This window comes from Pyxicephalus adspersus, chromosome 7 (genome assembly GCF_032062135.1).
Source record: "Pyxicephalus adspersus chromosome 7, UCB_Pads_2.0, whole genome shotgun sequence".
Taxonomy (NCBI): Eukaryota; Metazoa; Chordata; class Amphibia; order Anura; family Pyxicephalidae; genus Pyxicephalus; species Pyxicephalus adspersus.
This window is the reverse complement of record NC_092864.1, coordinates 9,105,305-9,128,020: the sequence shown is the minus strand read 5'-3', so window position 1 is coordinate 9,128,020 and position 22,716 is coordinate 9,105,305. Positions and strand designations below refer to the sequence as shown.

Genomic DNA, 22,716 nt, shown 5'->3' with positions numbered 1-22,716 from the left:
TTTTTTTAAAAAAAAATAAAGGTGTAGCACTGCTTAGGCGAACGAGAATGAATGGGAGCGCAAAGCCTCCCGGGATACCTACGTCACGCATCCGGGGAGGCTCTTGAGCGCTCCCTCTGCGGGTGCTCGAGCATCTCTGGCATGCGCAGAAGGAGCCTTTTCGTGAAAGGAGAAAAATTTACCAATCTCAGGCATGTGCAAGTTTCCAACCTACGTCACCCGATTTTGCGCCTTGGTTGGGTGACTTAGGAAGATAGCACCGCCCGGTGTGCCAGCTCGGAGACCGATGCTGGGACAACGCAGGACCCAATGCAAGACACCCCCGGATGAATCGGACTGAATCGGACTGATTCAAAGTAAGTGTGTTTTTTTTGTTTTAGGCAGTTTTAGGTTTAGTTTGGTTATAAAACCTTTCTTTTCAACCTCACCTCCTCATCTTCTTCTGTCTCCTAAACCCTCATTACTTCCCACCATTCCATATACCCCCTCCTTTTGTGTGATACTTCCCCCACCTCTTAGATTGTAAGCTCTTCGGGGCAGGGTCCTCTCCACCTCCTGTGTCACTGTCTGTCTTTTGCAACCTCTATTCAATGTACAGCGCTGCTCAATATGTTGGTGCTATATAAATCCTGTTTATTAATAAGAATTATTTGGTGTTCCACAAACTGACCATGAAATGATAAACCCAGCAACATAACTAAGCATTAGGTACAGCTCTATGTAATATGATTATGGAAGGTGGGGGGAAATTTGGAGGCTTGGAAAGGGTTAATAGTAGCTTGCGCACAGTAGCATACGCAGAGTGACAAATGGGGGGAGTGAGAACATTGTAATGAGCATGACACACCCTGACACAAGAATAGTGAGACAGAGAGAAGCAACGTGGATGGAAGGATAACTAAGCAAAGACTAAAAAGCACACAAAGACATAAAAATCTGACACAACCACAACACATACAAAAGAAAAGGCGGCGGAAGAAGAAAAGGAAACAAAACATTGAAATACAAAAAGGAAAAGCCAGACAGGGGAGCAGATTGCACCCATTGCCACATCTTCCCTGTACAAACATTGCAGCAGCTTCCAGGCAGCGGAGGAGCGGTGGGTGTTGGATAATCCTGGCAACGCAATAAAGAAGCGGAGAGACATCGCACATGTAACGGGAGAAGAGGACGAGGAGATCCGGCATCAGGTAATCTGGGATCGGTGAGTAATGGCAATACAAAGCTTGATGGGTAGAATGGGAGCAAAATAAAGTGCACGGAGAGCTAAAGAGTAAAGTGCAGATCTTATGTACAGCCAAAGCAAATTCAATAATTTATTGCTGGCAGATCAGATTGGAAGCGTCGGATTATGTCTTTGCATGTACTTATTGCATTGCTTTACTCAAAATGCCTTTCCTGGTCACAAAACATCATGCTGAACCTGTCCCATTCCTGATCATTGCCTCCTAATAGTCCATCATCATGTCTGCAAACTGTCCTACTGATGATCCTTCTATCAGACCAGAACCATCATCATGCTGTCACCTGAAATTGTCCCATTGATGATCATTGTCTCTTGATAAAGCAAAACCATCATTAATATAGAGATATCTGGGATCTGGCACATTGTAGAACAAGAAAAGATGTTTGGCTATTGTTGGGGGCTAGAAAGGTTTATTTAAGGAAACAAAAAGTTAAGATTTTTGGGCAAAGTGCAAAGAAGCATTGCAAGAAAAGTGCAAAATCCAAGTGCAAGTGCAGTGATCTCTGACAAGCAATTTGGTTGCAGCTTTGTTAAGCGATCAGATCGAATGCTTTGTATTTTGTCTTTGCATGATCTTGTTGCTTTACTCAAAATGACTTTCCTGGCCAGCAACCACCATGCTGTCACCTGAAACCGTCCTATTGATGATCATTGCCTCTTGATAGACCAGAACCCTCATTATTATAGAGATGTCTGTTATCTGGCACATTGTAGAACATGAAAAGATTGTTGGGGAATAGAAAGGTTTGTTTAAGGAAACAGAACAAAGTGTGAAGATTTGTGGGCAAAGTGCAAGGAAACATTGCAACAAAAGTGCAACTTAGTTACAGATGAGATGCCTTGTATTATGTCTGCATGTATTTATTGCAATGTTTTACGCAAAATGCCTTTTCTGGCCACCAACCATCATGCTGTCACCTGAAACTGTCCCATTGATGATCATTGCCTCCTAAGACCAGAGCCATCATCATGGCGTCCGGAAATGGTCCCATTGATGATCATGGCGACTTGATAAACCAAAACCATCATTATTATAGAGATGTCTGTTGTCTGGCACATTGTAGAACATGATTGTTGGCCATTGTTGGGGACCAGAAAGGCTTGTTTATGGAAACAGAACAAAGTGTGAAGATTTATGGGCAAAGTGCAAGGATGTAAACTGCAAATCCTATGAGCTGAGTGCAGAGTCTCCAGAAGGCAAATTATTTATAATGTATTGCTGGCAGATCAGATTGGAAGCTTTGTATTACGTCTACATGTACTTATTGCATTTCTCTACTCCAAATGCCTTTCCTGGCCACCAGCCATCATGCTGTCACCTGAAATGTCCCATTGATGATCATTGTCTCTTGATGGACCAGAACCATTATTATTATAGAGATGTCTGTTGTCTGGCACAATGCTGAACAAGAAAAGATTTTTGGTCATTGTTGGGGACCAGAAAGGCTTGTTTATGGAAACAGAACAAAGTGTGAAGATTTGTAGACAAAGTGCAAGGAAATGTTGCAAGAAAAGTGCAAAATCCAAGTGCTAAGTGCAGCGATCTCTGACAAGCGATTCGGTTGCAGTTTACTGTGTGCAGATTTGTTAAGCGATCAAGACGGATGCTTTGTATTGCTATTATGTGCTTGCAGTCATTGCACTTTGCATTGCCTTATCCAAAATGCCTTTCCTGGCCACCAACCATCATACTGTCACCTAAAACCGTCCCATTGATGACCGTGGCCTCCTAATAGACCGGAACCATCATTGTGCTCCCACCTGAAACCAATCTATTGATGTAGGAAAGTGTGATCCACCAAAGAGCACAACACGCAATTTAGAGTTAACTCCATATTGCCCAGCCTGAATTGTGAAGGTAGTTTGGGAGAGAGAAAAAAGGCATTTGTAGGGCAAAAGTATTTTATAAAAACACTAAATTTGATTTGATTTCAACATCCTAAAAAAAAGACAGAGATCATCTACGCTAGTCCTAGACTAACATGGATGCACTAGTCTTGTACTTAAAGAGTAGTAATTTTAAAGTATATTCAGGCACATTTACAGCAATAATTCTGTTTACCACCCGACACGTTTCGCCCTGCCGGGCTTCTTCAGGGGATTTGGATACTTGATAAAATTGCTGGAACTTTTACCAGGTTGTATACCAATTACTACTGAAAGGTACCCCAATCATAAATCCAGTAGTAATTTTGAATGTAATGGTACTAGCACCGCTGTTCTATATGTAAATAAGTATTGTCTTCAATAGCCGTGTTGGATAGTGGTATTATACCTATTAGGGTGATATATGGATGGGGTTATATGCTTTTATTCTGATAGTAGGGAAGCAGAATATTTGGGGTGAAATGGAGTGCTATTTGGTTGTTCAGGATGACCAGTAGTTTTAGTTTGTAGTAGTGGTAAAGTGGTGAGCCGCAGGCAGCCGTCCAAAAGGTATCCCAATCCCCTGAAGAAGCCCTGCGGGGGGAAACGCGTTGGGTGGGAAACAGAATTATTGCTGTAAATGTAGGACTAGCGTAGATGATCTCTATCTATTTTTTGCAGGAAGCATTGCAAGCAAACATGTAAGGTGCAATGATCTCTGGCAAGCGGTTGGGTTACCGTTTGCTGTAGGGATTCGGATTGAATGCTCTGTATTGCTGATCTTTGTATGCATTCATTGCACTTTGCATTGGCTTTCCAAGCATTCCAGTTCTATTGATGATCGTTTCCTCTTACCAGACCTAGATCATTATCACAGAAATGGTGGTCAGAACCCGAATCGCTCTTTTTTGCATCATGTTGTCACCTAAAATTGTCCCAGTGGCTGTCTTGGCCTCTTGATAGACCTAAGCCATCATTATGATATTTGTCTAATACATTGCAGAACATGAAAAGATCTTTGCTGCTCTTCAGACACTAGAAAAGCTTGCATATGGAAACATATGTGGGTGCAGTGCAAGAATGAACAACAAGTTAAATGCAAAACTTCAGCGTGCGGAGCAGCAACTTTAATACAGTTCATTGTAGGCAAATCAGTTCAGAGATCTGATAAGGTCGAGACGTATAAGGGGGATATGATCACGCTGTATAAATATATAAACGGTCCATATAGAGAACTCTCTTCCCGATTATTCACTTTGGGATCATTACAAAGAACAAGAGGGCACTCTCTGCGTCTGGAGGAAAAGAAGTTTAAGCTCCGGATAAGGAAGGGATTCTTCATTGTAAGGGCTTTGAAAATGAGGAATCGGCTCCCTCAGGAAGTAGTTTCAGCAAGTTCCATAGATTGCTTTAAGAAAAAGCTTGATGATTTCCAGAAGCACAGAATATAACTGGGGATTAGGGCTTTAAAGTAAAGGTAACAAAGACTATTGATCCAGGGAACATCGGATTGCCTCATGGCATCAGGAAGGAATTTTTTCCCTTTTGGACCAAATTGTACCTTGCCTTCCTCTGGAGCAACTTTGTCTTATAGGGTTTTATATCTGGGATATGTTTATTTCTCTAGTGGTTGAACTTGTTTAAAAGTGGTTGATGAATTTATGTCTTTATGTCTTTTTTATGTAGCTATAAAAGGTTTAATTGGATGCTGTGGATTGCTGATCTTTGTGTGCAGTCATTGTACTTTGCATTGCTTTACTGAATAAACCTTTCCTGGTAACCAAGCGTCTGCTGTCACTTAAAGAGCCCCAGGGATTGGCATGGCCTCCTGATAAACCAGGAGCATCATTATGATAAAAAATGTGTTCTGCAGCACTTTCTGGAACAAGAAATGATGTCTTGACGTTTTTAGGCACTAGAAAAGCTTGTATGATGCAACTGTGCAAAGTGTAAGGACTAATGCATGGCAAGCAGAAGTGCAATGTGCATCCCTAGGTGTGTAGTGTCCCCTGGCAAGGATTCTGATGCAGATCTGAAATGGAGATCAGTTAAGAGATTGAATAAAATCTGATTGGATGCTGTTGGTTTCTGAACATAGGATGCAGCCTTTGCACTTCACATTACTATGAATAAACCTTTCTGGGTTTCCAAGCATCAAAGTCTCTCCTAGACCCAGACTATCAACCCCAAAATGGTTGCTGCCCAGCACATTTTAGAACCTGAATGATCCTAAATGATAACATTTTAAGTACTAGAAGAACTTGTTTGATCATAAGTACAAAGTGGAATAAATTGCAGGAAGATACAGTAATATGCAAAAAAAAATGCAAAACTTAAGTGCTAGACGCCGCAATTTTTTTGAGATCAGTTGAAGTCTGAATGGACGTTTGATTGCTGCAATCATTGGGACTGATTTATTAAAGCTCTCCAAGAGGATACGGAGAGGATACATTGTCATCAGTGGAGCTGGGTGATCCAGCAAACCAGGAATGGATTTCTTAAAAGTCATTTGCTATTTGGACCAGATCCATTCCAGGTTTGCTGGATCACCCAGCTTCACTGATGAAATTGTATCCTCTCCAGCTCTGCAGAGCTTTAATAAATCAGACTCGTTGTTCTTTGCATTCATTTACTGAATAAGCGTTGCATGTTTTGCAGATGGTTGTTTCAGTAGGTGACAGTTTGATATATCTTTGGCACATGAAGTATCGATGGTGCAGCTGGTTCTGAACATGACGTTAGATGTGGCACGGGGCGTGTATATTTTTTTGGCATTCAAAGTGGTTTCTGTTTTCCAGCTCAGAAAGTTGTGAGATATGAAACAAGCCATAATTAGATACTTAATAATTTGTGGTCTTCTGAGACAGCGTTCTGCAAGATGAATTTCATTACACCCCCATCAGTGCTAAAATGTAGCCGGTCATTATTTTTAAAACATGGGCAGCTGTGGTTGGGAATCTGAAAGCCCAGTGGCAACTAACGCGACTGTCTCCTCTACAATCTATTATGAATGCTGCAGCCAGACTCATCTGTCCTTCCCACCGCCCCTCTTCTGCTCCCTCTCTTTATAGTTCTCTTCATTGGCTTCCATTTTGAATCAAACTCAAGCTCCTGTGCTTTGCCTTCAAATCCCTCCACAGTTCTTGTCCCACTTACATTTCTGACCTGTAAGAAAAATCCCCCCCAGCCGCTCTCTTTGATCTCCTCCATGACCTACTAATGACTTCCTCACTCATACCCTCATCACACGCACGGCTCCAAGACTTTTCTAGAGCTGCACGATTCTCTGGAATGGTCTTCCTCGTCCTATTCGCCTTGTTCCTACTTTCTGCTCATTTAAAAGAGCACTCAAAACCCAACGCTTCAACCTCACCTACCCGTCTCCTTCTGTCTCCTAAACCCTCACTACTTCCCAGCATTCCATATCCCCCCTCCAATTGTGTGATACTTCCCCCACCTCCTAGATTGTAAGCTCTTCAGGGCAGGGTCCTCTCCTCCTCCTGTGTCATTGTCTGTATTCGTCTGTCATTTGCAACCCCTTTTTAATGTACAGAGCTGCATATATCCTGTTTAATATTATTATTAATATTATTATTATTATTATTATTATTAATAATAGCAATAATAATTCTGGAACTTGGAGGGATGAGAATAGTTGTCCCAGGGATGGTCATAGCCTCCTGATAGTCCTCCTGTCACTGTCCTATATAACCCAGCCCCACCCTTATATAGCCCAACTAAATGTAATTATTACATCACTGGCAGTCTGATATTATAAAACAAGGCAACATAATATAACAACATATAATAATATTCTGTGGTTTCCAAATTGATGTCCAACTAGCAGCCCAAAGGTACCCTTCCCAGGCCATTTTGCAAATCCCCTGGACAGTGATAATATAGTTACTCCTAAATTATTACTAAACTTACTACATTTTTAAAGACAGGTGCTGCTCTCTATTGTGCAGGGTGACTGCTGTATTGAGTCTGCCCCCTCCAATACATTTTTGCCTGTGGTGGTTGAGCATGCTGGATTCGCATTTCAAAAGTGAACCAAAACTGATCCAAAGTTTCAGAACTTTGTTCAGTATCCATTCAAAATCCAACACTTTTCAGGGGTTACGAGGTCCTTCATCAGGGCTTCAAAATGTTAAACAGAAAAAGATCTGGACAATATAAAAGTTTTAATGTATTAAGTATATTAATATATATTAAGTATCCTAAGTAGACAAGATATGGAAGAGCACAAATCTACTCCAGTTGTTGGTTCAGCTGGTTCATCCGGTGTCAGGGATAGGCTTGATTTATGTTTCTCTACATTTTTTTAATGTGAATTGAAGCATGGTTTTATTTTCTTTGTATGTCACATGTTAGGTGCGTCGGAGTCATATCTTGCTTGTACTTTAGAGATCATTAGATCCATACCTTTTCCAGGTCACAGGATATGCTTTGCTTGAAGCTGCATGTACAAAACCACCTACACAATGCATTTTATTTGTGTTTTACATGCACTACCCTTATGGTATACACCAGATAAGCAGCCGCAGCTTGTACTATTATAAGGACAGAACACAAAACACAAGGTTTACCTTATCCATAAAAACATAGCAGCACCAGGCACTCTTTAGATGTCATGTTAATGGCCGGTAAGACTCTCTACAAGAACAAAAGCGTGAAGGGGCCATTAAATCTTTTTTTCATGTTGGCTTAGAACTGTTAAATTTTATTGGATTTCTGCAATAGAGGCAGGAAAATCAACATTGTTCTATGTACATAGTGACATGTCAAGATGAAGGTGCCTGTTTAATGGTGATGACACAAAACGATCGGTTACATTGTAACTCCCATTCCATTCAATGTGTATCCATGTGTAATGTGTGTGTTTATGTAAATGATGACATCAGAGCTGGAGATGGCTCTTATCACTGCAATCTGCCTGCATTTACTGATCGTGTTCTCTAATCTATAGAAAACTTAGGTTGGGAATGGCAAGAGCGAAGAAAATGATGATGGAAGATGAAATGTCAAAAAGCAATTTAAATAAATAGGAAAGAATTGGTTGTTTTTGGCTCTGTAATCCCAGTACAGTGATAGTGATTTTTAGTATGGATTTAAAGGTAAAGACTAAAGTTCAACCTTAAAAGTCTGGCATTTAGGTGGCAGGTCCTTATTGCAGAAAGGCGCTGTCTGCTCTATAATATTCTTACCAACTTGCTGCCCATTTATCAAAATTCGCCAGGGATACCCGACAATTCCAGCTTGTGTGCCAACAATGAATAAAGCCCCTGGGCGGGAGGTTAGGTTTGAGGGGTTAAAATTAGAGGATGTTAGGTTTGAGGGGGTTAAAATTGGAGGAGGTAAGGTTTGAGGGGGTTAAATCAAAGGAGGTTGGGTTTGAGGAGGGTAATTCAGAGGAGGTTAGGTTTCAGGGGGGTAAATCAAAGAAGGCTATGTTTGAGGGGGTTAACTGAGAGGTTAGGTTTTGCATCTTGTTTTGTAATGCTTGCAGGTCTTCTCTCAGCCTGTGGTTGGACAGTTATAGGAGAAGCAGAAGACTGATGAGTTAATCTTTTTGACATTCTGTCTTCCCCTCCAATCTGCATGCTCCTTCATAGCACTATAGACTGGCTCCTTGTGCTGTTCCAATCTCCAATAAAATCCAGTTACTTAGACTGCCTGCATAATAAAATGATTTCTAAATCTAACACCTTTTACATCTGTCCAGAATTCAGTTTTGAATCGAAGTGCTGCTGCTGAAAATTGTTAAGACCTTATGTGAACTGTGGTAAAATGAGACCAGAAATGACACATGCAGCTTTGATCTTTTCCATGAAATTTCAATGTGACCTTTTATGAACCGTCTGCAGAGATACTAATTGTACCTAGAGGAGGAAATATTGAAAAACTCATCCTGCATATAAGGGACATTTCACACTTGCGATTGACCGCAGGCGTAACTGCATACCCTGAATGGGAACAATTAGGAACCATTCTGGGCGCACATTTGGATGCGGTTGCAGTGAAGTTCCGGAAGTTGCTTTTGGCTCCTCGTTGCTTTATAAGAGCTGCACTCAACTGCAAGACAAAGAGGTTGTCTAAAGCTGCAGATGACAGCATAGTAGGCGTTCCATGGCGGCTCCCTGCAGTTGGTACCTTGGCAGCCCCAACTTCTGCCTCCGTGTTTTTGCAAATTTGGTGGTGCTGAAGTGCTCATTACTTTAATTTCCAATAGGTGTACAATAGGTGAAGCACTATATGTATTGTCTCATATATGTAATGGTATCTGTGCCAGAACCTCACCACCCATCTGGGCTTAGCACACTCCCAGCCATCACTTTTCACTCCCCCGGCTGATAGCGCACTAAACCCAGATAGGTTGGGTCTTTGGAAACAAATGGGGTGGTGGTGAGTGTTTCAGCACCAACAAATCTGGAAACATTGGTTCATTACGAGAGGTTGGGGCTGCTGAGTGACTGGTAAAGTGCCAACCACTGGGATTCATCAGGGAATGACTACTACTCCAGTTGACAACTATGACTCCACTTTTGATGGTGCTGAAGTGCTCACTAATGCCTCCATTCTTTTCCAATGTGCGGTCAAAGGTGAAGCCCTACAACTATGGTCTAAACTCCGGGCACAGTTCACCACCAGAAGTGGTATCTGCGTCACTTCCAACCACCCCTCTTGGCTGGGAGTGTGCTAGGCCCATATGGGTGATGAGGTTGTGGCACAGATATAAGGCACATTTCTGCTTTATCTGTGTTTGCTCATTGGAAATGTATGGGGATGGTGGGGAATGTTTCAGCACCACCAGATTTGGAAACACTGGTTCATTACGAGGCAGCGGTAGGGACTGCCAAGTGATTTGTAAGGTGCCAGCCACTGGTAGCTACCCACCACCAGTCTGAACATAATATAAGTCCAGTCGGTCAACCATGTACTTAGCTTTGGTCTGACATTCAGAGCTACAATAATCTTATATTTGTTATTGGCCTTATTTTGGGTAAACAGAACAATTTTAAGCTGTCACCTAATGAACGTATTGTCAAAACAGACTGCAGCTGGGCTTGTGGTTTTGATTAACGGAATGCAAATATTGTTGTAAGACAACTGGGTTTCCTGTTTCAGTATTGATAATAAAAATATCGCTAACAACTTCCTAAATACAAAAGTGGAAAAAGAATGATCAGCAGTATTGTGGTTGTCACATACTTGGCTGTACATAGCCGGCCAAGGAAGAACTAATATAAATCCCCCCAAAAATGGTTTAACCCCCTTCCTGTCTCAATTCTGCGGATTAGAGGTCTTAAAGTGGACCTGAACTCAAAGAACCATGTAGAGTAGAGGGCGGTGCCACACACAGAGCCAATTGCCTATGACAATGTAACTCGTACACATGTGGAATTACATCATCAATGGCTTTCCAATAGCTCAAAAAGTCCACCATGGAGTTGGTGGCCAATATGGCGCCTTCCTTGGGTGAAACGTCCTAGACTTGCCATCATTGCAAGGTATATAGGTAAATCTGTGCCATAGTATGAAGTACTTCGCCAAGCATGCTGTGCGTATGTGTAATTATGACAGAAGCTCCCCATCTGCCCCTGATTTGGAAGGCCTCTTTCTCTTCAAAACTTCCACCTATCCCAACTGTCCCTGATTTGGGGTAACTGTCACCCTTCTTACCTACCTATTGTACCTGATTTGAAGGGACTGTCCCCCTTCTTACCTCCCTTTTCTCACATAAACCCGTCTCAATGTGCAATGTGCAGAGGTTAGATCATCAGTAGCTTTCCATAGCTGAAGACGATCATCTCGTAAGTCCACCATGGAGTTGGCAGCCAATATGGTGCCTTCCTTGGATGCCACTTTCTGAACGTGCCATTGCTGCTAGGCAGCTGCCCACAGGTAAGTTTTATCACTACGTATGCTGATTATGGCAGAAGCTCATTTCCCACTGAGTTTGGTTCCTCTTTATGCACTCCTATCTGTAAGACCCCACCATCACTGACACCTGGCTATCTATTATTAATAATAATAATAATATCTTATTGGAAACCAACTGAAAGTGAAAATCCCAATCTTCTGATCACCAATGTAACCAATAGTGCCAATCAATCGATTTTATATATATATATATATATATATATATACATCATATATATATATATATATATATATATATATATATATACATCAAATCTTTAATTCGGATTTCTGCCATAAGTTCACAGCTCTGACTATCTGATAAATTGGGGGTCCAAAAAAGGACAGTGACAAGACAAAAAGTTTAAGTAATAGAATAAATTGACTCCAGCAGTATATTGTATGTCAGAATGTGGCGTGGAGGCTTCCTCCATGACTCCGTCCTTGTGACGTCAATCAAAGGGCGAGAGCTGATTGGTCAGCCGTCGTGGACGTTGAGATTGTAATCTATATTCCTAATGTCTGTTCTATAAATAGAAAGCTGTGCTTGAAAATGTGACTCATCGACTACTTACACATAATTGATTTATTTTACTGGGATCATCCAAAAGATTTATCTGTCATGTCTTACAAGGACAAAAGAACGCAAATGGTGGGCTTTCCATACGTAAAAATAAAGAAATGAGTTAACAGATGCAGACTCTCTTCTTGGAATTTCTTTATAATATATATCAAACTTCTCCCTGTCTTATATGAGCTTTAAAAAGCTGATGTCATTCAAAAAATCATTATTAATGTTCCTAAATCTGCAGCTTTCATCCTAAGAGTATCTGGTGATCGTGTTGTTGAGTTCTTTGTTATAGGATGACAACTCTTTGTTCCTGTCTAATAATGTATTCTTGTGTTGTCACATAGTATGTGATCTATAGTATGCCTGAGCAATATGCAATGGCTTGTAGTCCCTACTGTCACTTACTTTTTTAGTAGGGACTACAAGCCATTACATATTGCTCAGGCATAATATAGATCGAAATTACCCTCCAGTGACAATAGTGTGCATGCCTTCCAATAGTCCGTGATTTAGAGGGACTGTCCCTCTTCATAGCTCTCAGTTGTCTCTAATTTGGAGGAACTGTCCCTCTTCATACCCTCCAACTGTCTCTCATTTGAAGGAACTCTCCCTCTTCATATCTCTCAATTGTCCATGATTTGGAGGGACTGTCCCTCTTTATATGCCTCAATTGTCCCTAATTTGGAGGAACTGTGTCCTTCTTCATTCCTCCCAACTGTCTCTGATTTGAAGGAACTGTCCCTCTTTATATCTCTCAATTGTCCTTGATTTAGAGGGACTGTCCCTCTTCATACCTCCCAGATGCCCCTGATTTGGAAGAACTGTCCCTCTTCAAACCTCCCAAATGTCCCTAATTTGGAGAAACTGTCCCTCTTCTATTCTCCAAACTGCTCTTGATTTGGAGAGGCTGTGACTCTTTCAGACCAAAGTCCCTCAGTTTTTCCTCTTTTTGGATGGATATAAAATGTATCATTTACCAATTATAAATTGTTTTTGCACCAAACCTTAATCCATCTTTCATACCTTCCAAATGCCCCAATGTATCCCTGTTCATACCACCCAATTGTCCCAGATTTAAAGCAACTGTCCCCCTTCATATCTCCCAACTGTTCCAATTTTGAAGGGTCTGTCCCTCTTCCTACCTCTCTATTGTCCCTAACCAATCATTTTTTGCCCATTCATTTTCTATTCTTCATAAAATAGCAGCATGACGGGGCGTAGGTCACCCACCTACTTGAAACTAAATACTGCCCCTCTTCTCGATCTCCAAACATTGGGTGTGATGATAATAATGGCTGAGCACAGAACACTATATAAAGCACCCCTGTCTAAATATTCATGGATTCGCTCTCAACACCCTGGCCAGTCCATCCATTGAGCTGACAGCGGTAATTCTCCAGGTTAATAAAAGGCTCGATACTCAAAAAGTTCTAATAGAAGCACTCAAATAGCGCCTGGCCCCAGCCAATCTGACGCCACTCATCGTCTTTTCTGGTCATGCACTCCTTGCAAAATCTTATTATAGGAAATAGAATCACAGGAGCCCTTTTGGTCCAGCTGTCCCTATAAATGATAAAATATAAGATGAACATTTTGCTGCCCACAATCCTCTTTGTAGACGAGATGCCTCCATGGGGTGTGACTTGCACCTTGGTTGAACCTTTAGGTGTTTAGGTTGTGAAAAGTTCTGCACATGTACCTTGCAGAGCCACACATGGATGACCATTGGTGGGACCTTGCTTAAGGGCCCCATGGGCATCCAAATCATAAAAAAGTTGTTTTGGGGCAAATTATAACAAAAAGATTAAATGCTCTGAAAAAGGATCGGGAACCACCAATGAATGCCTAGGCAGTACTACGGTTGATAGAACTCAGATCAGGGCCACCTCAATTGCCTAGCCGTTTCAAAAATGAGCACCATTTCCCTTTAAGGCATTTGATGACCTGTTATAAAATCCAGGCAATAAGAAATATGTTATTTTTGTCTGTCTCATAAATAGATGCATCTTGTCTAGGGGTTGTCAGGGATTCGGTGTAAGGGATATTTCTAGATACCAGTCGGTATAGCAACGAGCGTTTGAGCAACTCACAATTTTGTTTTTCTTTTTAACAGATGTTCTGTGTTGATTTCATTTCAAATAACTTTTTCTTAAAGTGAGCCTGTCTTATGGAGAATCTTGTATTTAAAAAATAGTACAAGGCAAGGAAAGCCTCTATATAAATAGCAATCTTACCAAAAAAAGAGAAAAACAAAAAATTTAACAAAAGCCAAAAATCTTTGTAATAGTCTGCAGAAGATTTACCAAACTTTTCAACATGGTCGTTAGTAGATCATGAAGGAGATCTTGTGTATAGTCAGCTTTCACTTTGGGTGGTCACTCTGCTTCTTGATGGTAATGGTGGCTTGGACAATGTCATGGAAGGTTGCTGAGGTTGATCTGAGTGGTAGCATTGGTTGACCAGGTTAGATTAGGCAGCTGCCAGAGTTTTGTGGCCAACCAACTCAATGGCATGGCAGGAAAATGTGTGCTTCATCAAACTTCAGGTGTCTGTTATATCATCAGCATAGCAGGTGGTCTACCTAGCTGGTTGTCTGTCCATAATGGACTTCCCAACCTTATTATGAACAGCTGTGATCAACTGAAGAGTCCATTGGTGCTCAAGGGCTCGCTATCCTCCTACTATCTCTGGATGGCAAGCACCAAATAGTGCCAGATGGCACGTACATGTAATAAAAATTCCATCTAAAGAGCACAGCTGATCCCTTCTTGACAGTTCAGGGTGTCCACTTATGTTTTTAAGGCCTGTGTTGATGTTTTTTTGTTTACTTCAAGCAGAATTTCCATAGCTATTCAAGTTTAAGGAAATGCAAATCCCATTTGAAGTTAATTGTTTGTAAGTCAGAAGGAGGTCTTCTTCTGGTCAGATGCAACTATCAGAGTTGTCTCAAATTGATTACATCAATGCCTTGGGGCCTTGGGGTGTCTGTGGAACAAATACAACCAAGAGACCCTTTCATGGCAAATAAAGATTTCTTTGGGTCACGGTGATTGAAGGGCATGGTGAAGGGTGAAAGGCGGCTTCATATCTTCTAGGATCAACTTCCTTTGCAGCTATCGGCATTCAACCACATGACATCCTGAATATGCAAGGGAGGCAGTGATGGAAAAGTTTGTTATCATAGGACTAAATAGGAAGCCAAAAATGTAATACCCACCATGTTTTTAATGATAGTGGGTCCACTCATAGCTAATCTCTACTTAGGGTCACCAGCCCAACATATCTTATCTCCACTCAGGCCCACTCAACATAGCTTCTCTCCACTCAGGGCCACCAAGCCCAACATATCTCATCTCTACTCAGGGCCACCAGCCCAACATAGCTTATCTCCACTCAAGGCCACCCACCGAATATATCTTATCTGCACACTGGGTCACCAGCCCAACATATTGTATCCCCAGTCAGAGCCACCATCCCAACATATCCTATTTCCACACTGAGCCACCAGTCCAACATATCTAAAATCCACTCTGGGCTACCCACCCAGTGTAGCTTACCTCCACTCAGGGCCACCAGATCAACATAGCTTATCTCCATTGAGGGTGGTTACCAAGCCACATTGCTCTTTAATACTTTATAAATAGGCATATCCCAGTCCGCCAATGTAAAATTGTAAATCCCATAATTCAACTTTCCATTAAAATCAGAAAACAATTGAATGCATAGTCCAATTCTAGTTTTGAAGAAACTTATTTGTCGAATCACAATCTGTGTTTTTTCTCTCTTCTAGATTTTCCCCAAGAGGTTCATTCTGGTCATCGCCTCAGCATGTTGGTGAAGGAATACCGAATCTGCATGCCCCTCACCACAGAGGAGGTAAGTTGCACTAGATAGTACACATTATGAAAATTAAAGTTGAAATGGTTCTTATTCAGTGAGGTAAAAAAGCAATGAGCAGTAACCCATAGTCATGTGATCCCATCAACTGTAGGGTGCACAATAAAAGCAATATGGCTGCTGTTGGCCAAAAGGATTCTTTCCATATGTGCTTCTTGTTTTAAAGACTATCAATGCTTACTACAAACAATCAGAATTCAATGTTCAGCAGATTAGAATGGACAAGCCAGTGAAAACTGATTGAGGGACGGCACATTGTTGCTATTTTTCATCACGTAACCAATGGATTGGACCACCCAAAACCGACAGCTGGTTGGTTGCTGGTAGTGAACTTTCAGGAGAAATAAAGTAATATTCAAAATCTGAAAAAAAGTGTTGCTTAGATATGTTGGGGTCTGTCTTATTCCATACTATTTCAGTTTTAGGTGAATCAGACATCCACTCACCACTCACTGGTGACATATATAATGGGCACATAGCTGGAAACTTCAGTGGAGGGATCTCCTAGGAGTAATCAATTCACTTTGTAGAGACCTATATATATATTTATCCTACATGGTATAGATTCATAGGGCTTCTGGTAATGCAGCACCTTAGTATATGATTCAATGCTTTCTTGCTCCAAAGAAGTGGTATCTGAACCAAGAATTACTCTAGGGAAGAGGTGGTGCCTAAACCAAAGAGGGGACAGTGCCTTAAGTGGGAGAAGTACTTTAAAGAGGGGACAGTGCCTAAATTTGGAAGCACTTTAAAGAGAGGGAGGTTCCCGAACCTGGGAAGTACTTTAAACGGGGAAGTGCCTGAATCAAGAAACACACTAATGAGGGGGTGGTACCTGAACCAAGGAATACTGTAAAGAGGGAGAATGCCTGAACCATTACACACTCTACAGTTTGGGTGGTACATTAACTAAGGAACTTTCTACAGAAGGATGGTGCCCAAACCAGGGTAGACTGTTGGGGCAAGGTGGTACCTGAACCAAGGAACACTCTAAGGAGGAGGTGATGCTTGATCCAGTAGGCACTCTAAAGAGGGTACGGTGCTTGAACCGGGGAGTACTCTAAAGAGGAGGAGGTGATTGATCCAAGAAGTATTCTAGATTTGGGGTGCCTTAACCAATGAGTACTCAATAGATTGCGTGGTCCCCTAACCAAGAAACATTGTACAGAAGGAGCAGACGATGCTTAAACTCGGGAGTACTCTAAAGAGGGTATGGTGCCTGAACCTGGGAGTACTCTAAAGAGGGGGAGGTGCTTGATCCAAGAAGTATTCTAGATTTGGGGTGCCTGAACCAATAAGTACTCGATAAATTGAGTGGTACCTTAACCAAGGAACATTGTACAGAAGGAGGGGACAATGCTTTAACCTAGGAGTACTTTAAAGAGGGTACGGTGCTTGAACCTGGGAGTACTCTAAAGAAGAGGAGGTGCTGATCCAAGAAGTTTTCTAGGTTTTGGGTGCTGAACCAATAAGTACTCGATAAATTGGGTGGTACCTTAACCAAAGAACATTGTACAGAGGGATGGAGCCCAAACCATGGAAGACTGTTGAGGAAAGGTGGTACCTAAACCAATGAACACTCTGGAAAGGGGATAATGTCAGAACCAAGAAACATTCTACAGAAAGGGTAGTGACTAATCCATGGATGAGTGAGTGTATAACCCCAAATATTTGCATAGGCTGGAGTGTTTATTAAAGTGAAGACCTGTGCATGAAGACCATCGCTGACGGGGTTGAGCCACTAATAAGCTTCATCGAGAAACGACAACAGTACGGTGGCCACATCACCCATCGTGCAGTATAAGTGGTTTTATCTTAACACACCGAGTATCACTCGTCTTTCCTTCTGATCACACTTCAGCTCCATCGCCTCATTACCACCAATGAGATATTTATAGGCACATGCTCAGCTCCTGATTTTACCAAAGAGCTCGCTAAGAACTGGGAAACGCACAACAATTAGACCCTGAATCCAAGGTGGCTTCATATATGTGGCATGTCAATTGAGGAGCATTATAGCCAGGACCTGAGTGTCTATACTGGCACCAAGCTTCTATTGGCACCACATTGGCAGGGGTGCCCCATATCCTGCACCAAACTTTGCACTTTGCAACTCCTGTCTACCGCTAACCCCTCAGATCATTGCAGAGTTAAGCTGAAGGGTTTTTTTTTGTAGAATGGGGGGAGGTGAGGGGGTATGACGTGACACCAAGGTTCGTGACAGCATGACAGGTCCCCATGTGTTACCTTAGTAACACTGACAGATCTGCATTGTCTAAGTAGAAATTGCCATTAGCAGGTAAACTGCACAGATTGAGGAGCTGTGAGGGGAGATGAAGGATGGGGGGAGGGGAGGGGTGCTAAATGTTCACTATAAGTAATGAAAGTATATGATGATGTGTCATATGTATACACCACGGGACTGCAAAACATTATGTTCCCTTTGTTTCAGCCTTTATTTCCTTCTTTTCTTTTTTCACTGCCTTTCCTTTCTTTCCTTCCTTCTGTCTTTCCTCTTTGCCCCCCTTTTTTCTTATCTTTCTCTTTATTTCAGCATTCTTTTCCTTTTTACTTAATTCCCAATTTCTTCTTTTCCCTTCTTTCCTTTCCATTTTCTCCCTTTCCCACTTTCTTTCTTTCTTTCTTTCTTTCTTTCTTTCTTTCTTTCTTTCTTTCAATTCTTCCTTCTGTCTTTTTTTTATTCTTTTCTCTTTGCATCTGCTTCCTTTCAATTTTTCATTTCCTTACTTTTTGTGTTTCCTTGCTCCTTTCTATCACCATTTCCATGATCTTTATTCATTCTTTAATACCTTTCTTCCCCTCTTCCTTTATTTCCTTTCCTTTTCTTCTTCCTTTCCTTTTTCTGTCTTTACATACATTCTTCCTTTTCTTTTCCTTTCGCTTCCCTTCTATTCTTTTTTCCTTCCCTCTTCTTTTTCTTTATTCTTTTCTACTTTTCTTCCTCTATCCCCCTCTTTCTACCCCCACTTAATTCCCATCTTTACCTTCTTCTTTCCTTCCATTTTTTTTCCTTCCTTTCTATCACCATTTCCTTCTTCCTTTATTCCCTTGTTTTTCCTTACCTTTTCTTCTTTCCTCTTTCTTTTCCTTCTTACATTTTTTTTTCTTTTCCTTTAACTTCCCTTTGATCCATCCTTGGTTCTTTCCCTCTGATTTTCCTTCTTCCTTTCTCCCCTTCTTTCCTTTTTTCTATATCCTCTGTTTCCTTATTCCTTTGTTCCTCTCTTCTCCTTTCCCACTTTATTACCTTCTTTACCCCCTTCCATCCTTTTCTATGTCCACCCTTCTCTTTTTCTTTCACTGCTTCCTTTCATCTTCCATGATGCCATCTTTTCCTTTTCTCCTTTTCCCTTTTCTTGCATTCTTCTTTCCTTTTTCTTTTTCTCTGTTCTCTTTCCTTCTCCTCTTCCATTTTCCTTCCTTGCCTACTTTCCTTCCTTCTTGCTTTCTTTCCTTCCTTCTCCCGTTACTTATTCTCTTCTACCTTTCTTTCTCTCTTTCCCTCTTTATTACCTTCTTTACCCTCTTCCTTCGTTTCCTGTTTCCACCCCTCTTTTTTTCTTTCCCTGTTTCATTCCATTTCTTCTTTCACCTTTTCCTTCTTTCTTTCTTCCCTTTGTTTTCTTTTCCTTTTCCCCTTTCTCCCTTTCCCTCTTACATTTGTCTTCCCCCTTCTTTTCGTTTTTCTTCTTTTCCATCCTTTTCTTTATTCCTCTTTTTCTTTCTTTCGTTCTTTCTTTCTTTCTTTATTCCATCCCGTCTCTTCTTCCTCCCTTTCCTTCTTCTTCTCTTCCTTTTTCCTTCTTTCACCCTTTCCCTTCTTTCTCTTCTTTCACTCTTTTCTTCTTACTTTCTTCTTTTGTTCCCTTTTTTCTCCCTTTGCTTTTTCCTTTCACCCTTATAATATTATTTTCTTTCTTCCTTCCGCCGATGCGCTCTTCTTTCCTCACCTTTCCTCCCCTTTTTCTCCCTTCCTTCCTTTCTTCCTTCCATGCTCCCTTCTTTCCTCACCTTTCCTCCCATTTTTCTCCCTTCCTTCCTCTCTTCCTTCCATGCTCCCTTCCTTCCTCATCTTTCCTCCCATTTTTCTCCCTTCCTTCCTTTCTTCCTTCCATTCTTTTGCCTTCCTTAATGGTAGAAATAAATGTGAAAATGAGTATTTTATTTAGGCAGGAAGGGTCAGGAAGGTGAATTCAGGGATTAAAGCATGGTGGAAAATCAAACAGGACCATTAGAGGAGGCGTTTGCTTTCGGAAGTTTGCACATTTGATTCCTGGGATTCGTGGAAGCGTCTTTGCTGTAATGAATCTTCTCTCTCGCTGTGAACGTCGCTGATTTTCTGTCCGGCTTTTATCACCTCTCTGAGAATCGATGAGAAGCCTGAAAATAGTCCCCACTGTAAACATTTACCTAGCGCTGTCTCCTGGGAATCAGACTCACGCTGGGCAGTAACTGGCCCTGACCTGGTTATTATTTTCCCATCAGCCTCCTCTGCTCTAATCACCCCGCTGTACGGCGGCAGAGATGTGATTGGGTGTAAGAGTTTAGAATGTGCGGCACGGAGAGGGTTTTATATAAGAAAACCAAGGATACAGATAAATTCCAAGTCGGTTTCTGTGAAAAGGGATTTTCTATAGATTGTGGATGAATTGGTAAAAGGATAGTTAAAACTGAAATCCAGGCAAGCTGATAAAAACACCAATGAAAGCGATATGAGCGAGCCGTCTGGGTGTGCTTCGTGTATTTCCCCTAGATCTGTGCAGTAATGCAGTGTGACACCTTGACTCTGTGAAGGACTTCCCGTAATAAAGACCAGCCAGTCCTGCTTTGTGCAAAGTGATTAGTCTAGACTCCGCCCCTTCCTTAGTTTTCTGAAGTGGGTGGGGTTGTTGGGCCCCTCTCACAGCTCTCTGGACTACAAATACATATAATTACTACAAGCTGAATCTATCAACGTACTAATGTGCATGCACCAGGACTGCCTTTGGCTTTTTTGGAATATGGATCCCTAATAATCCCCACCTGTGCACGCCATAGCCTTCCTTCATTACTTACATAGGGGGATTAAAGTCAGGGACTCTGGGGGCAATCAATATGTGTACTTACCTTTTAAAGTGTGCCTATCCCTGTAAAATCATCTCTGGTGATCTTACATCGAAGGTCCTTGTTAGTGCCCTTCCTTTTATAAGCTGACAAAGTTTTTTTACAGTCTCCCTTTGCACTCCTGTGTTGTCACCCTGGCTTCTAGTAGAGTCAGCATTGCTTAGGCATGGTACACCGGGAAACTTGCCCTGGGAAATGCCCAGGAGACATCATTGGGGCGCATGTGGACAGGAAGTGGCAAAGAGACAGCAGATTAGAAACATTCTAAAACTCCCATAATCCTCTGCACCAGAAATTTAAATCAGGCTGGCAGTGGGAGTGGCTTCTGAGAAAGGATAAGTCATGCATGGCAGGTATGTATCCTCTCCATTAAGAGGCGCTCAATGTCTCAGGCGTTATACACGGGATTATGTACACTATGTAGAATGAGGGGTTCAAGTGACCACAAAGGCAGGACTTTTAATACGAGATAATTGCAGGCTCAGAAGAAAGGAGTCTTGGTTTTTGCACAGCACCAAGGGTTGGAACAGTCGTCCCATTTATTCTATTACATGGGAACATTGTGGCCCTTCCCCAGGGAGGGGATCTCATTAACCAGCAGATGCCAAATAAAAGGTAGGCGGGGAGGGGGGTTCAAGCTCAGCCTATGGGATGGCAGATGGGCAGCTATTTTGTCAATGCACGATTCTCCCGGGCCGCACATTGTAATGGCCAATTAACACTCCCGGGATAATTGAGAATATTGTTGGCTGTGAATGTAGAAAAAGCTGCAGAGTATTGGCCGCCATCTGGTATTGCTTCACTGTGAGGTCCCATTACTCACCGGGTCCCCCGCCTACGACCCCACGATTAGACCCGATCTGACTTCAGACACAATATAATAAGTTGGCAACATTTTAAAAAGTAGCATAACAATATCCAACCTCTCCTTTCTCATCATGGCCACATCCCTAATTAATACATAAAGAGAAATTTTGTGGAACACAACCAAACATTGGGACTTTTCTTAGACCAGCATTTACCAAAATTAGCCAACCAAACAACAAATTTCGATAAATCACAGAACCTATTTTATTAAATATCATTAAAATCAAACATAAAACATAAGGATAAAATCAATATGAATATGAATCAATATGAATAACACAGAATTCCCCCGAGGATACACCCAATTTTTTCAACGTGTTTTACTTCCTCAGGAAAAATAAGTAGATTTTAAAGGAAAACAAAGTAACTCAATTTTTTATTCCTGATTTATTGCTATAGTAGAGCCCAGATTGGGAAAGAGAGAAGCAGCACAAGTAGCCAATCAGCTGAGCTGTAGTGCACATGTGCTAACTAAAGACATGCTCCTCAGTCAAAGGGACTTCTATAGGTTTCATCCACTGCAACCTGATCATCATTGGTGAAAGGCCAGGATTGACAGGCCATGATTGGTTGTACAGACACCGCTGATCACATGACATAGCTCTACCAATCTGCCATGGTTTTTGCACTCTGCCCCTTTGCAGAGATGATTCAGAATTTCTTTTCCTCAGCTTGCAGACTTGATTAGCTCCAGAGATCCTGTTTTTTCCCGTGCCCCTGTCTGTGAATCAGACTCCGGTATTAATTACATTGTTTACCACGGGATAATTATAGGCATTTGGTGATGACAAGGCCGCAATGAGCCGGTGTCACGACAGAATAACCCCCCACCATCCTAATATCAGGGGCCGGGAAGTGAGTAATCAGCCAATAACAGAACCCATCCATGCCCAACGCTTCTCTAGAAACATCCAGATCATTGCAAGAACAGATGTGTGAGAGAGGAAGGGATGGAGAGAGATGAGGAATGGACGAGAGATGGGGGGGGGGGCAAGAATGAGAAAAAAGAGGGGCATACAAAGTGGGACAGGGCAAAAAGTGTAAAAAGGGGGGGCAAAAAAAGAAATGGAGGGTCAAGAATGAGAATAAAAGGTGAAGACAAAAGGCCCTCATTTATTAAAGCTCTCCAAGGCTTTCATCAGTGAAGCTGGGTGATGCAGCAAATCTGGAATGGATCTGTTCCAGGATTCAAAACATTTGCTAGCAAATAGCAAATGACTTT

The 22,716-nt window shown here is 41.7% G+C and overlaps 1 protein-coding gene across 1 annotated transcript in view; it reads left to right on the top strand.

The window, feature by feature from the left end:
* Positions 1-775: 775 nt before the first annotated feature.
* The window catches only part of LOC140335034 (cytoplasmic phosphatidylinositol transfer protein 1-like), a 50,244-nt gene continuing 28,303 nt past the window's right edge, over positions 776-22,716 (top strand). The window contains exons 1-2 of the mRNA XM_072417386.1: positions 776-1,204; positions 15,397-15,482. Coding sequence (XP_072273487.1) covers positions 15,435-15,482 — 48 coding nt within the window. The 5' untranslated portion in view covers positions 776-1,204; positions 15,397-15,434. The remainder of the gene's footprint in view (positions 1,205-15,396; positions 15,483-22,716) is intronic.